The sequence below is a fragment of the Lissotriton vulgaris genome, chromosome 10 (assembly GCF_964263255.1).
Source record: "Lissotriton vulgaris chromosome 10, aLisVul1.2, whole genome shotgun sequence".
Lineage (NCBI taxonomy): Eukaryota > Metazoa > Chordata > Amphibia > Caudata > Salamandridae > Lissotriton > Lissotriton vulgaris.
In genome coordinates this window covers 188,113,541-188,130,132 of record NC_141698.1, presented here as the reverse complement: position 1 = coordinate 188,130,132, position 16,592 = coordinate 188,113,541, and the positions used below count along the sequence as shown (strand labels likewise).

Genomic DNA, 16,592 nt, shown 5'->3' with positions numbered 1-16,592 from the left:
TCCACACCTTTTGAATATCTCCAGATACCAGAATGTATCCCTAAACTGGGCAGTAGTTCTCTTGCACCAGTAGGTGACATTCAGCTCCTTCTTGGCATTTCGTACCTCCTCGTGCATCACCTCACTACAGCCATCAGTTCCTTTTTTCTTCGAAACCATTTGACACGGAACCCAAGTGGCTCTTAAGGAAACCTGTTTAAAATGAGAAATTGCAGTGCTAAGAAAGATATTGCCACTAAGAAGTCCAGTTTGATGTTCCTGCCATGGACAGATATCGGTTGTGGTAAAAGTCTAGGCCGTCTCTTTCCAAGTACTTGAAAGAGAGACTAGGAGGAAGCATAGGAAGCAACGCTGGCGAGATTACACCTAGACGCTGTTCGGGCTCCAGGGGTTGGTCTTCACACGGATACCCCCTTGAGCAATTGGGTGTTCCACTGAACCAGAGTTGATTGAGGTCATCCCAGCTGCATCGTCCCACACTGTGGCAATGACTCTTCTACTAATAAACCTGGAGTTGCCAGCACAAATCTAGCACTGATCATGTTGCTTATGCAGGATTTCCCTACATGGCGATTCAGTTCCCTCAGTTGCGGCTTCTGCCTTGTGGAACCGGTGGCCTTCGATTGTGTTGTTTTTTTCTCTCTCCTGACCCCAATCATCCCCAGTTGTCCTACTCAGTGCACTTTTCCAGCCTGGTGCCCAAAGTTACAACTGTAGCCACCGAGTAGCACTGACGCTGCCTTCAGAAACCATGCCAAAGACTACATTGATTTTGATGCTCTGAAGAGGTGCAGAGATTAAAAGAGGTGATCTAATGCAGGAAAGAGTCCCAGTCTAAGCCCTTGCCAAGGGATAAATACTAACAATCTAGACGTAGACTTGGATTTCCATTCTGGGCCACCCTTTGTGGTAGTGGCATCTTTTATGACAGTGCTGAAAATTGCCACGGAGGTACTAGAACTGCCTCTATCAATGGAGGAGAATAAAGTCAACCTCCTTACTGACATTCTCCAGCCAGCTAGCAATGCTTCGGAGCTCCAGTTTACATTTAACAAGCCCTCTTAGAGCCTATCAATGAGGCATGGGCCATACTCTGTTTTAAACAGGCTGTGAGCAGACAGATGGTCTCCATTGACAAGCCCTAGGGGATCCAATTCCGCGCATCCATAGTCGCAAAGCATGGCGGTGCAGTCACCTTCCTGCACAAAGCAAAACACAGGTTCTTTCCCAAGTGCAACTCCAGGTCAGAAGTCGAAAAACATTTAGGTTGTGGGGTGGAAGGTTTTTCTCCTCTGTGTGTCTGGTGCGAAGATCTACAAGCACCACATGCCTGTTGGCCTGGTGCTCTCATGAGCTGTGGCAGATGGCACAGACTGTAATGCACAGCCTTCCATTTGATCTTTGTCAACTTTGTAAGAGTGGTCCTATACAGCCATGATGCTTCGAAACAGATATTGAGATCGAAACTTGATAGGGTGGGTTGTGCTGCAATGTCCATGGGGTTTCGAGTGCTTTAAATTTTCCTAAGGGGATTGCATGCAGCCAGTGCGGGGGATCATTTAAAGGCCTGGTAGGCCATCAGTACTGAACAGTGGGTTATACCGATTATTGAAATGGTTTATGCCACATCTTTTCAACATTCCCACTCTCAATTACCCCATTTTCTCCTTCCAGTCAGTGGGGAACACTTGCATTCGCCAGCGAGTGGCTATGACCTTCTTACCGAAAGGGCCAGTGGAGGTAGTCCAGTAAGAGGAGACTGGTCAGGGATGTTACTCCTGTTACTTGGGGCCCACGAAGGACAGTAGGTTGCATCTCAATTTAGGCCTCAGGTTTTGAATACTTTTCTCTGCAGAAAAAAAAATCAAGATGTCAAGGGTTTTCTTGCTCTGGAACTAGTATATTCCTTGTTGTCCCTTGCTTTGCAGGACATGTACTTTAATGTCCTGATCTGGCAGTTGCACAGAACATATCTGAGTTTTGTAATAGGTTTCGTTCACTACCAATTCAAGGTCCCCCGTTCGGCATTACATCAGCACCCTAGGTCTTCACCCCAGGGGATGGCAGTGGTTGCGGCACATCTGCAGAAGATTAAGATCTCTGTATTCCAGCACCTGGATACATTGGTACTCAAGGTGGACTCACCGCAGCTACTCTGACCATCTGGATGCCACAGCATCGTTACTGTTCAATTTGGGCTTTCCCATCCACCTGATCATGTCACACTTGGAGCCCTTTCTGCGGCTTCGGTTCATATGGGCAGTGCTGGCAGAGCTTTTCCCTCCTCAGAGAAATTGAGACATTTAGTGTAGGATTATGCTGTTTTGGGAGGGAACGCAGATTCCAGCCCCCAGTCGGTATTTCGCCTGCTAGATCTGCTGGCTTCTAGCATTCTACTGGTCACTCACCCTGGCACATGAGGTCACTCCTTTGGTGTTTCCAGTATGGGAGCAATCTGAAGGACAAAACAAGATTCCTCCAGATGCCACAGATTCCGCGTAACCTGGGATTTCCTGCTGCACGATTCTCAACCACACCTTCAATTGCCCAGGGGCTGAGCAAGCTGTGCCAGGTCAGGCACATGTGATTCTGATTGTTCTTGTCCAGCTGAAGAGGGTTTGATTTGCAAAGCCTCTGTGCCTGCGTGTTCAGCCCATTTAGAAAGGGCTGGTACTTCTTTGATGTTCTGGTGGTACATCTTTCTGATGTGTTGGACTTTAGTTAGCCTAGCATGGTTGTGAATTTCAGTTTTGTCTGCCTTCATCTGTTTACTGGATCAATCTTTTCCATTTATCTCCCCAGTTGTTATGAATCTTTTAAATAGGCTGTCATACACGTTTCCCACTTCTCAAACCTTAACTTGGTTCTAACAATGTTGGTGGGGGGCTCAGTTTGAGCCTATGCCTAGCTGTCATTTGCGGCTTTGATAATGAAAACAATGTTTTTGGTGGCCCTCACATCGGCTCAGCAAGACATTGAACTGCAAGCACTGCAAGTCTGACCCCAGTTCACATCTTTCTTCCCAGAGAAGCCAGTTTTGAGAGATAAGATATCCTTTCTTCAGAAAGTGGTACTGTCAGTTCATCTCCACTCCCACGTTCTATCCTCTGCCTCATCATTCAAAAGAGAAGGCGAGGCTGCATCAGTTTGACCCTTGTACAGCAGTCCGTTACTACTGTCAGTTACTTTCCTATGTCAGCAATAAAATGGGCAAGTCTGTCCATAAGAGTACTTAGTCCAGCTTGAGCATGCGTTGCTTTAAGATCTGCAATATCGTTGCTCAAAAGGAACCACCAGTAGGTATCAGAGTCATTGTACCAGAGTGAAGTCAACTTCTTTGGCCTTACTTTATTGTACCATGGTGTACTTATCGCAGACATTTATTGCAAAGCTACTGGGCATCGATTGACATGTTCGCTAAGCCTTACTGCTTGGACTCAAAAGTGAAAAGGCATTTCCATTTTGCACACTCGACACTCAAGGACTTTCTGGTGTGACTTTTCCTCCAATCCATCACCCAGGAGGAGTGTTGTTGTGATAGCTGTTCAAAAGGACAGGAATATGCAGGTGGAAGCATCTGTGAGACGCTCAAATTACTTACCTTCTGTAACCGTCTTTTTGATCTTTCTGCAGATTCCTCATTGATTTTGCCAATCTCCCCTTTCTGAGAAACAGCCATAACAATCGCATTATTAAGGCTCCAGTTTATTTTGGTGCTCTGCCTAGATATAAGTTGCAATTTGACTGTGTTCATCTCTGCCTCTAAGGCGCAAAAAGAATTTAAGAGGAGCAGATGTCAGATTGCTGGTATGAAGCTCTTTGGTTCTGGTGATGTCATATCCATATCAATCACACAGACTGAGCCAGATACCACCTGCTGGTACAAGAGTGCTATTGCAAAGTTTACAGATCCAGTCTGGTGCCTGGGGTTATTCAGAAGGTTCGAGATATAGAGGTAGGAAGATTATCTATGACCAGGATTTTTACAGATTGTAAGCAACTAGTTCATTAGAGCATGAGGCTTGCTGAGTTAAAAAATCTCTGCATGTGAGAATTTTTAAGTCCATATTCCAAGACATTCACAGAAAGAATGAACTAACACCCTTCTCCGGACTGCATTTGGTCAGTTGAAATATCTGGTATGCAGGAAACACCAATAAAGAAAATGGTGCTTAACTCTTATACTGACATTTCTTGTCTGTTGACGGAAGCATATTGCACACGACCACACTGAGTCTTCAGGGAGCAGGGAGTCTGCAGAGGCTGTTTTCCCCCCTTAGTCTGGTATGTTTTGTGTAGACGGTGAGATGAGAACCAATGCAGTGGGAGGTCTTGCAAACATTCACCCATTCTTCGTTTTCTGTTTGCTTTAGCCAAAGAATATTTTGTCTATGGTCTGCTTTACCATAGGATCAGTTACAACAAGACTGTCTGGATTCAAGTGCAGGGTTTGACTTGACATCTTTACACCCAAAAGATGAATGGGTGTGTGTGCAGAGCAGATTGGCTAGGGCCTAACCATCCTTTTGGGGGTTGGGGGGTATTTATCCAAACCATCTTCAGCCTCTGAATGACCTTAACTGCTTTTGAGTGGCTTTTGTTTAAAAAAAAATCCCTTACTTTCCAGTGGACAGGGCACTTCTTTTTAAGGGAATTAAGTAATTTTGGCCAAGGTACCTTGCCCTAATTAAGATTACTCATCCGAGAAAGGGGGATTGAGAGAAGATTGGTTTACGAAAGAGCTGCTGGAGATCTCAGCAACTGTGTGTGTGTGATCTTAAAACCAATGGGGACTACGAAGCTGCCCCTCGTCTTTCTAACCTAAGTTTGCTCTGAGGCATCCTGCAAAGACAGTGATTTCTCCTTGAACTATACACAATGGAAAGACAATTGGGTTCTTTTAGATCTAAGGCAGTGGAAATGTAAAATTTGTAGAGTTTTTATGCAAAGACTGATAAATCAGGCTGCGTGCCATTAATTTTCATAAAAATAGAAAGTTCAATTACCGATGACATTGATACGCACATCTTCAAGGTATAAAAGGATGGAGGAGAATACAATATAACATAGATATAGGTGACCTGTATGCAGATCATGGAGACCTAACTGAAGGAGACCAGAGGGTGAGATACTTGTCCTAAAAATGGATAAACACTTGTGGTTTCAAAGCAGGCCCTGAGCTCACTACGCAGTGCAAAACAAGGAAGGGCACACTCTAAGATGGGCCTGTCCTTATGCCGGGCAATGCATGGGACTATTCCTCTAATTATTAAAAAATACCTGAAGATCAGAGCAAATCAGTTGGGGATAGTTTTGGACATCTGGGGTGAGCCTTGCAGTACCTACCTGCGGTTTCTTTTGTGCAGTTGGGTTCCTGCTAGATAGTATCAAACGTAAAGTTAGGCTAACTAAGAGGTTGAATAAAAAAATGTTGTGGATCATTTGTTATATGTAAAAATTTCCAATTACACTCGCATTTCTTTCAGTCCCAACTCTTCTTACCACTTTTCTACAGCTATATTTTTATCATCTGAAGATTTTCACTCTCCACGAATAACATCACAATCCACAGTTGTGATTAGCCAATGAGAACACCCTGTTAACTAAGTGAAACTGAATCCGTGTAATTCTCCCTTTTGAATGACAATATTACTATTCTATTTAATTTCTCTTCTACTCATTTAATATATGATTATTTTTCCTGTTCACTCATCTTCCAGCCTTCTTTTGTTCCAGGTCTGGTTGTTCTCCACCTTCTCCTGCTGTGTTGCCGTTTGGCGCATCCGCCTTTTCTCCGCCTGCTTCGCTACCATCCCATCTCAGTCTCCAACAGTGCCCGATACCAGATGATGCATCCCCCCTTTCATATGAAATCAGCCTGCTTTTTACATTACTCACTGTTGCTTGTGAATGCTAATTTCTTTTTGCTGTTTTCTACTGAATAGTTGCATATGACTGTGCCATGCACATTTGCAAATGGTTTTCTGATGATTTAACTTGGAAATTTGGAATGTTTTTTTCAATTGGGTCGTTTTGGGTGCTTTGTTGCATGCAGTAAATCTCATGATGGCCGAAACTGTCTTTCTTGTGATATGATTTCAGCTCATTGCAAACAAGTAGAACTAGTTGCAAAAAATGTAATCTAGTTGCATATTATCTGTAAAAACAAAGGCAAGCCTGGTTCTCAGCTAGGTGTTTGCGAACTCCATAGCTTCAGCATTAACATTTTACCAGATAGGGCACATACCTTTAAAAAAACTTGTAGGCATGGCAATCCTGAGACACTTGTATCAAGAAGGCTTTGATTAACAAAGGGAAGTTATTGTAGTAATTCGTAACTGTATATCAGACCTTACCATTGTTCAAGTCAGTTTTCAAACTGTGAGCTCCTTTCTTCTGTTGCCCATCTATAGTCTGTATCTGTTCTGCCTTGGGAATATCAAACGCTGTTACACCATTGTGGATTGTAGAACTTTCAGATAGCCTACATCTATGTATCCCTTTCTCCTTTGCACACAGTCTTCACAAAATGCTCATTGATATCGATTTTTCCTCCAAGTAGAAATGTTAACATGTGTTGTAGCTTGGGTGAATTGCATTGTAATGCCAAAAAGAGTTCCTTAAATTAGTATTTTAGAAAGCTGGCTGGTGTGTCAAAAAGATTGAACACTTCTGTTCACACTTTTCTTGATATGCTTATAAACCCTATGATAGCCCATGGGCATTAAGACTGACAATTCAGGCTTTGCAACTAATAATACTACTATATAAAATGGAATTGTATTCAATGCTTGATAGGGCTCCATTGAAAAGGATGCTCTTGTGAATGGTTTGGGAAAAGTTGTAGTTTTTTGTGCTTTACCAAAGTGTCTGTGTCCGTGACAACACCATGTAAGACTCTAAAATTTGAAGAAACTACATTTATACTTTCACTAATTCATTTGAACGCCCCCTACAATGAACAGTTTGTAAAGATAATTAGAGTGTGTTTCGAAAGTGGAACATGCTACTTTGAAAGAAAACCTACTTTCTTTCGCCACTTTTTCCAGTCTGCATTGTGTGTTGGGTTTTGATTCAGCAGCCTTTTATTTGCAACAGTTTTGCAACCACAGATTGTCTTAAGAAATATACTTCCAATGCCATGGATGCATATGTAAGTGCCTCAGATGGTGAGATGATCAGCTTGCCTGTGACTCAAGCTTGAGGTCTTACTTAACGCCAGCAATATTGTTAATAAATACATTTTTATTAAAACAACAGAAACAACAAAGCCCACCTCTGTAAAATCCAATGCAGGTTAAACAAACAGAACTGTTATAAAATCACCCACCTCCCCTTCACAGGTTTTTTTTGCATTAATATTTATCTGATCACTACCAAAACGAGACCACTTATAAGGGTCTCCACATTGTCAGCCCACAATAACTGACTACACATATCTTAGCAAGCTTCATGGCAATAGCCGTATCTTCAAGCCATAAAGTACCAGTCTGTGTAGCTCCAGCTTCCCAGTTAACATCTGTCCTAATAATATTTCTAGTGAGAATGTGAAGTAGTTGGCTCTACGCATCCCTCTTGTGCTCACCCCCTTAAAGGATGGAAAGGCTTGTCTCCCATGAAACCGCTTTGTTCGTCCTCCAACTCAAATCTCCTACTGTAAGTAAGATTAGAATAAATTAATCAAGTTAAGGTGCTTTCATGAGAAAAAAAATTCAGTTCCAGTGAATATAAAACAATAATCGAAGAAAGTGTCATGGTAACAAAATAAAAAAGACCAGTTGAGTGTGAAATTATGCCTCGCAGGTCTATGGAAAGTGAGGAGTTTTCTGAGTGTTGGTGGATAAAAAGCAAAGTAAATTGTATTGAGCATTTGTAGTTCTGTAGAGCCTTAGACATTGCAAGATTATAATGCTATCCCCAAAAGACATGCCTATTTTAATTAATATGATCTAAAACATTCTTAGAGACGTTTTATCTCATCTCCTACCCTGATGCTTGTCATGGGGGTAGTGTATTCTAGGTTAAACAATGCCATGCAGTAACAGCAAGTATATCTCGAACTCTGTTTGGGTCTAGACTTCTGTAATTTTGATCCTTATTAGCATCAGTGCTGTGGTTTGACCAAAGTTCTATTTGAGTGTTTTCTCTGACACAGACATTTTTGGAAAGGTGAGGGAATGAATTTGTCTTTTTGAATTCTGATTGATTTGGAGAGGTGGCATGTAAAAATGTCCTTCATAAAGGGAAGTGCTGTTAAAATCTTTGTTAGAGTAGTTTACATTATTACTAAGGATACCTGGTTATATATATATATATATATAATTTATTAATTAATTTCCTTTTTCTCTGATGACGCTTAAAGCTTTTTTTGAATTGCAATACAATGTTTCCTATTAATCCACGATGTGCAGTTTTAATGAACCTTTACTCTTTTATAATTGTGTCCTGCCGTGCTTAATTGACGTAGTGCTTTGGCTTCTGTTGATATAAGTGGAACGTGTCTCCTGTCTATCATCTAGGCACTCCCTGGTGATTGAAAAGTTTGAAGCACCAAACACTGAAACAACAGATCAAATGGAAACGAGTTGCTCTGCTGCCTCTGTCCGGTGTAGTGAGACTCGACAAGGGAGAAGCGAGAAGAGAATTTTTCCCAGGAAAAGGGTAAGTTATAATGAGATAGCTGAACGTTTAAGCCTGTAGTATCACTACCTTTTATCATTTGTGTTAAAGCCAAAATAAGCCAATGCAGTGATTACAAAAAGTGACAAACTAAAACATTGGAAAACAGCATTTATGAGAATGCCCAACTAGGAGAAAAATTGCAGGTCTGAGAAATAATACAAACTTATTTTTTTTTTTTTATTTTCATCCGTAACCTGAAAGCATAGGCCAAAAGTAGTAGTAGACAACTGGAGGGTGAAAACAGTTGAGGAAAAGGAGCAGGATGTAGGGGAACAGGGTAGCAGATGAACGTTGTGGGAAATAAATCACGTACAAGGAAAGGGGTCCTCTATTTGTAAAGACAGAGGGGAAATATCTGGAGTGAGGAAAACATTTAAATTGGTAGCTAGACATAACAAGCATTAGAAATGCAATAGGTCTCGCAGCATTAGAGTTAGTGCTTTTAGAATTGTTTATATATTTTTTGTTGTAAATCTTTAGCATTTTATTTTTTTGTAGGCAATGCAAAAGATTTACAAATCAAAAAAGCAAAAAGCAAATGTAAAAGCTTTAACTAAAAATCCTGCGAGACCTATTGCACTGTGTGAGGGTGAGGTGTTGAGGGTGAGTGAGGGTGGGGGTGAGTGAGAAGTTGAGTGTGAGTGAGGTGTTGAGGGTGAGTGAGGTGTTGAGGGTGAGTTTGAGTGAGAGTGAGTGAGGGTGAGGGTGAGAGAGTGTTATTGTGAGTTAGGGTGAGGTGTTGAGGGTGGATGAGGGTGAGGGTGAGGTGTTGAGGATGAGTGAGGATGAGTGAGTGTGAGTGAGGGGTTGAGGGTGAGTGAGGGTGAGTGAGGGTGAGTGAGGGTGACTGAGTGTGAGTGATGGTGAGTCAGGTGTTGAGGGTGAGTGAGGTGCTGAGGGTGAGTGAGGAGTTGAGGGTGATTGATGTTTAGGGTAACTGAGGGTGAGGGTGGATGAGGTGTTGAGGGTGAGGCGTTGAGGGTGAGGTGTTGAGGGTGAGGTGTTGAGGGTGAGGTGTTGAGGGTGAGGTGTTGAGGGTGAGGTGTTGAGGGTGAGGTGTTGAGGGTGATTGAGTGTGAGTGAGTGAGGGTGAGGTGTTGAGGGTGAGTGAGTGAGGGTGAGGTGTTGAGAGTGAGTGAAGTTGAGGTGTTGAGGGTGAGGATTTGAGGGTGAGGGTGTGAGGTGTTGAGGGTGAGTGTTTAAGGGTGATGGCGAGTGATGTTGAGGGGGTGATGTGTTGAGGGTGTTAGGGTGAGGTGTTGAGGGTGCGTTATTGAGCGTGAGGCTGAGGTGTAGAGTGTGAGTGAGAGTAAGAGTGAGGGCGATTGAGTGTTTTAGTGTTAGTGTGGGCGAGGTATTGAGGGTGAGTGAGGGGAAGGGTGATTGTGGTATTGAGAGTTAGTGAGGGTGAGGTGTTGAGTGTTAGTGATGGTGAGGTGTTGAGACCTATTGTGCACTGCACAGTGTGGGTGAGTGGCGGCTTGCGTGGGTGAGTGGCGGCTTGCGTGGGTGAGTGGCGGCTTGCGTGGGTGAGTGGCGGCTTGCGTGGGTGAGTGGCGGCTTGCGTGGGTGAGTGGCGGCTTGCGTGGGTGAGTGGCGGCTTGCGTGGCTGAGTGGCGGCTTGCGTGGATGAGTGGCGTTGCGTGGATGAGTGGCGTTGCGTGGATGAGTGGCGTTGCGTGGATGAGTGGCGTTGCGTGGATGAGTGGCGTTGCGTGGATGAGTGGCGTTGCGTGGATGAGTGGCGTTGCGTGGATGAGTGGCGTTGCGTGGATGAGTGGGGTTGCGTGGATGAGTGGGGTTGCGTGGATGAGTGGGGTTGCGTGGATGAGTGGGGTTGCGTGGATGAGTGGGGTTGCGTGGGTGAGTGGGGTTGCGTGGGTGAGTGGGGTTGCGTGGGTGAGTGGGGTTGCGTGGGTGAGTGGGGTTGCGTGGGTGAGTGGGGTTGCGTGGGTGAGTGGCGTTGCGTGGGTGAGTGGCGTTGCGTGGGTGAGTGGCGTTGCGTGGGTGAGTGGCGTTGCGTGGGTGAGTGGCGTTGCGTGGGTGAGTGGCGTTGCGTGGGTGAGTGGCGTTGCGTGGGTGAGTGGCGTTGCGTGGGTGAGTGGCGTTGCGTGGGTGAGTGAGTGGCGTTGCGTGGATTTGGCTTTGAATTTTTCCCCATGCTCTGAATACACCTTAAATGCTGGCTTAAAATAAAATCAGCAGCCTTCTAAATACTGAGATGTGTCCTGTTTGTAAGCACACAGTTTTTTTGCAGGTCTACCGAGCAAATTTAACCTTCTGGAGTTAAACTGATAGCCCAGGATAACAGTGTTGTCCCCGAAGTATTAGGTCGGGCTAGAGCTTTAAGGAGAGAGGGAGGGAGAGAGAGTATGAGAGAGAGAGAGAGCGAGAATGAATGAATTTGTGTTTTTAATGTTGAGGTGCGGTTAGGTCACTCTGCTGTACTCTTTCTGCATTTGGAGTGTGGGAATGACATTTCTGTATTTCCGTTAATAGAAACACGCTCAAGTCGTAGAGACGAGCGGGGTAGGTAAGAGGCGAGACAGAGAGAAGAGAAAGGCATCGGAGAGAGGCCCTTCCAGAAGGAGAGAAGAGGAGGAAGAGATTCCGACCGGGTAGAGATGGGAAAAGGGTAAAATAAACAAACAAGAACGTTGCTCACAAGCAGAAGATATGGAAATGTGTGCCAGGGGACTGCTTAAATAAGATGCTTTGTATGTGTAAATGTATGTGCTGTTTCGAAATGGAATCAAACGTGGACAGAAGGAAATGAGTGTGTACACAGCTCCAACAAGCCGGAGGGAAGAGAGGGGAGGGGGGAGGAGAAATGCGACACGGCGGGAAGGGGAGGGGGCGGAGCGGGTCAAATCAACAAACAAGCCGGAGGGAAGAGAGGGGAGGGGGGAGGAGAAATGCGACACGGCGGGAAGGGGAGGGGGCGGAACAGGGGAGGGGGCGGAACGGGGGAGGGGGCGGAGAGGGGACATGCACGCGCCCGTGACTTTTAAGGTCAATGCGCATGCGCATAAGCTTAATGCGCATGCGCATTGACCTTAAAAGTCACGGGCACTGCAAGGAATCGCCACGATTCCTTGCAGTGCAGATAAAGTGTGGATAACTCGCAATACTCTCGCCTTGCTCGATGCGCATGCGCATCGACAGGCGAGACCTAAAAATGAAGAAAGCAATAGAGAGGAGTGGGAAATAATGGCGAACAGATGAGTAGTAAAGTAGAAGACGAAAACATAATTGAAGTGTTAATAGCAAAGTTAGGAAAGAAAAGAGTGAACTGTGCAGTGGTGTGGGACAGAGACAGAAAAAAGAAGGAAATGAAAAATACTGTTTGCTTGTAGTAGTAGCAGCCCTATAAATAATTCCATTACTTGCAGGTTGATGTGTCTCTTATTGTTCCATAAATGTTTAAACAAAGCTGTAGCTCTACATTGTGTTTTTGTAAATATGTTTCTGCGTGCTTTGTAAGTTGTCACATTTCCACTAATTCTGTCAATGTACTGCTAAACAAAAATAACATTCAATGTAATTTGTCTGCTGTGTGGATTCATGTTTAAAAAGCAAAATTAAATTTAGTCTGTATACTTGATAAGTTTGCAATAGTCCTGTCGTTTGTAATGACTTCCTGAGTTTAATCTGTCAACTTCCTGCCACAAGATTTTATATATATATATATATATATATATATATATCACTCTCTCTATATAGATGTGTGTGTAGCATGTGTGTCTGTTGATGCACATATTCTGCATACTCCTGCTATCTAGTGTTGTGCTCAGACCTTTGCAACTTGTTTTTCTTTAAAGAAATTAAAGTCATGAGTCCTGTTGTAACTCCACCCTTGGTTCACAATCCACCAGCACACTGGTTCCACACCAGATTGTTTTCTTCCACTTATGGACTCAGATGTTTAGGAATAGGGCTCAGAGATTGACGTGGTCCACACTGGTTTTCTTGGTTCTAGCTACTCACCCTTCTAGCCCTGCAACGAAAACAGTGCTATTGTTTCCCCCAAAGCATCTGTCTGTGATTCCAGGACTTGGAATTCACTGATCTGCATCATGCTTGGATGCCGCCTCGGTCTCTGAATCTCTGAAAAGCCACGGTCGGAGGCAAAATGGATGCCAAAAGGTCCTCCGCAATCGTCAACAAAGCTGATACCAAAGCTCTCTTCAGCGCCTAGGCCAGATACCATAGTGTGGTGGATATTTGAGAATATATATGAGGGCCTTAATGCAAAGCAAAATAAACTTTTCATTCACTTGGACAAGGGCACAATTCTTGCGAATCCCCGGCTCCACGACTCCTCTGGATCCTGAAGAAATGCAGAATGGCATTTGAACAGGAACTAGACCTCTCCCACTAGAGGCCACCTTCTCTTAAGATGGTTAAAGACTCCGCAACTACCACCGTTCTCTCCCTTGTCACTAACTACTCCAACACCACTTCCCTCACACTCCCCTCCTTCAGATTTACAGGACACTTACTCAGATCCTGGAAGTCCATACTCTGCACAGATCCCCCTATGATGATCCCTTGGATCCCCGGCAGAAAGATAATCTATGGGGGGATTATGTGGTAGACACACAAGACGACCCAGACGCAAACTCCACTCTTCGAACCCATCCTCACCTGACAACTTCTTTCTGAACCCATGTCCACGATAGAAAAAACTGTGCATTACCTTCCCATGTTGAAGGAAAGAATTAGGACAGCCATCAAAAACTTCAAGGATCCGGTAAAAGACAGAGTGGTCACTCTTTGAGCTTATATTCATGGGCAGATCATTCTCCACACTGCCTTTAAAAGGGACTTGCCACAAGGGACACTCCTCCACCTTATAAGGAATCTAACCTTATTGATGCATTTTGAAAGCTAGTAGCACATGGTGCAGCCTCTCACTGACTCATTACAAACCCTGTGGGTTACATATCCAGGTGCGACAAGCATCACTGGGATGAGATGTAGAAGCTGGTAAAGCAACTCCCAGAATACCAACTTAAATGCAGACAGTAGTTGGTTGTCAAGGGGAAAACCATCACTGTGTCAACATTAGATGTGTTCTTGACGCACCAGATATTTCCGCTGGGATGCTTGGCTTGAGGTGTCACAGTTTAGTCCTGAGGTGCAACAGAACCTATTGAACTCTTCCTTTTGACGGAGAGCATCTTTTCGGCCCCAGTTGACCAGATGCTTAAAGAAATCCAAATGGATACCGACATCGTAAAGTCCTACAGTCTCCCAGTCCCAGATCTGCTTTTCATAGGCAGCAAATCAAGGAAGGTGCAAAACCCATGGCCTCATGTCAGAGACCCCAAAAGTATCAACAGTCCTTTCAGGACCCCCAGAAACCAAGGACATACCAAAGCGTGGGGTCAGTAGGGAAAAAGTCAGTGGAAATAGATGTTGGAAGGACTGAGGTCGCTTTACAAGGGGTGCCTTCCCCAACAAGCAGTGAATCCCTGTCAGTTCCCCCTGATCCAATCACATCTGTATGGTTAATTCACTTTTTCGGTAAGTGGAAACACATAACCTCAGATCAGTGAGGCTCCTCTATTGCATGGGAAAGATACTACCTATAATTCCACACAATCGCTCAAAACATGCCACCTGCTGCCACATACTAAGTTAAACCACCTTCACCTTCTGGAGGAAGAAGTGCAAGCGCTCCTCAAAATGGGTCCCCTTGAACTAGTACTCACACACCAATGTGGGCAAGGGGTGTTTTCTCTGTACTTCCTGATCCCCAAAGAGGATGGTATGCTCTGATCGATTTTTGACCTTCATCTATTGAACAAACAGGCTAATCCTCCCTAAACACTTTCACATCCTCACCAGTATCTAGTGTTGGTAATTTCCAAGGCTCAGCTCTCTGCTTTGTTGAACAGCAACAAACTTTTGCTTGGCAGGCTCTTTCTAGGTTCATTTCCATTTCTTCAGGTGACTATCACCATTGATGCATCTTCCAGGTGAGTAACTCACTTCCATGAGATGACTGTCTAAGTCACCTGATCCCTAACCACTAGGGGTACCACATAAACTATCTGGAGAATCTAGCCATAAGAGTATCCCTGAAAGAATCCCTGAAGCTTATTTGGAGGTTGGAAGGGAAGAACAGTACCAATAAAGATGGATAACATGTCAGCCATGTCCTTTATCCAGAAGCGATGGATGTCGGGGGCATCCCCTCCATTCAGCTCTCCTCATAGATTCAGGAAATCTGATAGATACTTCTAAGCGCAGATTCTTTACTATAGAATTATCCCCAGGCTTAAGACTGGGTCTGGAATTTTTTTTTTAGCAGTACCCCGGTGTTCTGGTAGGTGGTGTCATTCGGCTCCACATGACACCGTCCACTCCAGAAGTGACATCTGCGGTGCCTACATAGGTGCCACCCCATCTCACTGAAGTGAGTTCTTTTCTTTTCGCAGGAGTCAGCACAGATCCAAGAAGAGCTACCCCGTACTTAATTTTTTACTAACTTTTTTCTATGTTTTGTCAAAATGTTTTAGGCCAACCTGGTTTAGGACTACTGCCTCTTCTAGGGATGTCCAAGCATCTCTTATGTACATGCCCTTCGATGGCTTTGTCTCTTCGGAGTCAAGGAGGGTTATGCGCTTGCTTCACTGCTTTAAGGGCAGCAGGGCTACGGCCAGGTCCTTGGGCGTTTCCATGTCCCTTCGTCAACTCCAATCCACCTTTTGCTCATTTTGTGGCTACCGAAGGGGCTTCAGCCATGTCTTTACCTCTCCAGCCACTGCGTCCCACAAGCTTCCCAGACCCTGCTTAGCCGAGGATGTACCACCCACAGACACCGTAGGTCGGGCAGCCAGAGGTCGGCCAGTCCACCACTCCCGCTTATAGTCTGCCCTCTTATCAACATGGGTACCCAGTGGTGGACAGGATCCGCTATCGGCTCCCCCACGAGCGGTCTATAACTTCAGACCAGTGAGTTCTGAAGATTGCCCGAAGAGGCATCTTCCTCCTTTTCAAGACTAACCTTCCCTCCATGCACTGACTTTCGACAGTCTGTCGGAGGACCACCTGTCCTTTCTCCGCCAGGAAGTGGAACAGCTCTCTTGGCCAAGGGAGCCACAAAGAGAGTGCCGACACCAGAAGTTAGTTTGTGGTTGCTATTCCCTGCTACTGTCTCTTGCCCAAAATGTACGAAGGCCTTTGTCCTATCGTCAACCTGCTCTCTCTCAATTTCTTCTACAAGAAGTTGTTCAAGCTGCTCACTCATGCTCAGATCCTGTCTGCCCTGGACCCAGGAGACTGGATGGTAGCGTTGGACTTGCAGGACACATACTTAAACATTTCTGTCCTGCCTGCCCGCAGACGTTACCTGCGGTTTACTGTCGACCATGAGCTCTTTCAGTTCGCCGTGCTCTCCTTTGGCCATACCAGTGTCCCTCGGGTATTCACCAAGGTGAAGACCATGCTTGCAGCTCATCTGTGGAACAGGGGTGCCAGTTTTCCCCTATCTTGATGCATGGCTGTTGAGCGCGGGCACTCCCAGTCTGTCATCTCTCACTTCCAGACTATGGCGGACTTCCTGCATCCGCTGGAGTTCACTATTAACATGCCAAATTATCACTTGACTCCCTCTCAGATACTAGACAAAGGGGTACCTCTAGAAACCTATATTTCTTTTACAAGGAATGAATCCTAATAATGTTCACAGTAGGTGGATGCCAAAGAGCGAAACCAGAACCTTAAAGTATTATCAAAACATATTTTTATTTATTTTTTATATAGAAATTAATTTGAAAATATTTGTGCATTTAATACATTTCATTTGGTCATATAACGTGAGTAACAGAAGTTCATCAACATCCATAATACAGTTTATATGATAAGAAAAAATGCAGGTTAAGAAAATGAGAAAAAAGAGA

General features: G+C 44.6%; 1 protein-coding gene across 1 annotated transcript in view; it reads left to right on the top strand.

The window, feature by feature from the left end:
- MPRIP (myosin phosphatase Rho interacting protein) overlaps positions 1 to 16,592 on the top strand; it is a 564,937-nt gene that overhangs the window by 140,408 nt on the left and 407,937 nt on the right. The window contains exon 6 of the mRNA XM_086940861.1: positions 8,520 to 8,661. Within this exon, the coding sequence (XP_086796987.1) occupies positions 8,520 to 8,661 (142 nt within the window). The remainder of the gene's footprint in view (positions 1 to 8,519; positions 8,662 to 16,592) is intronic.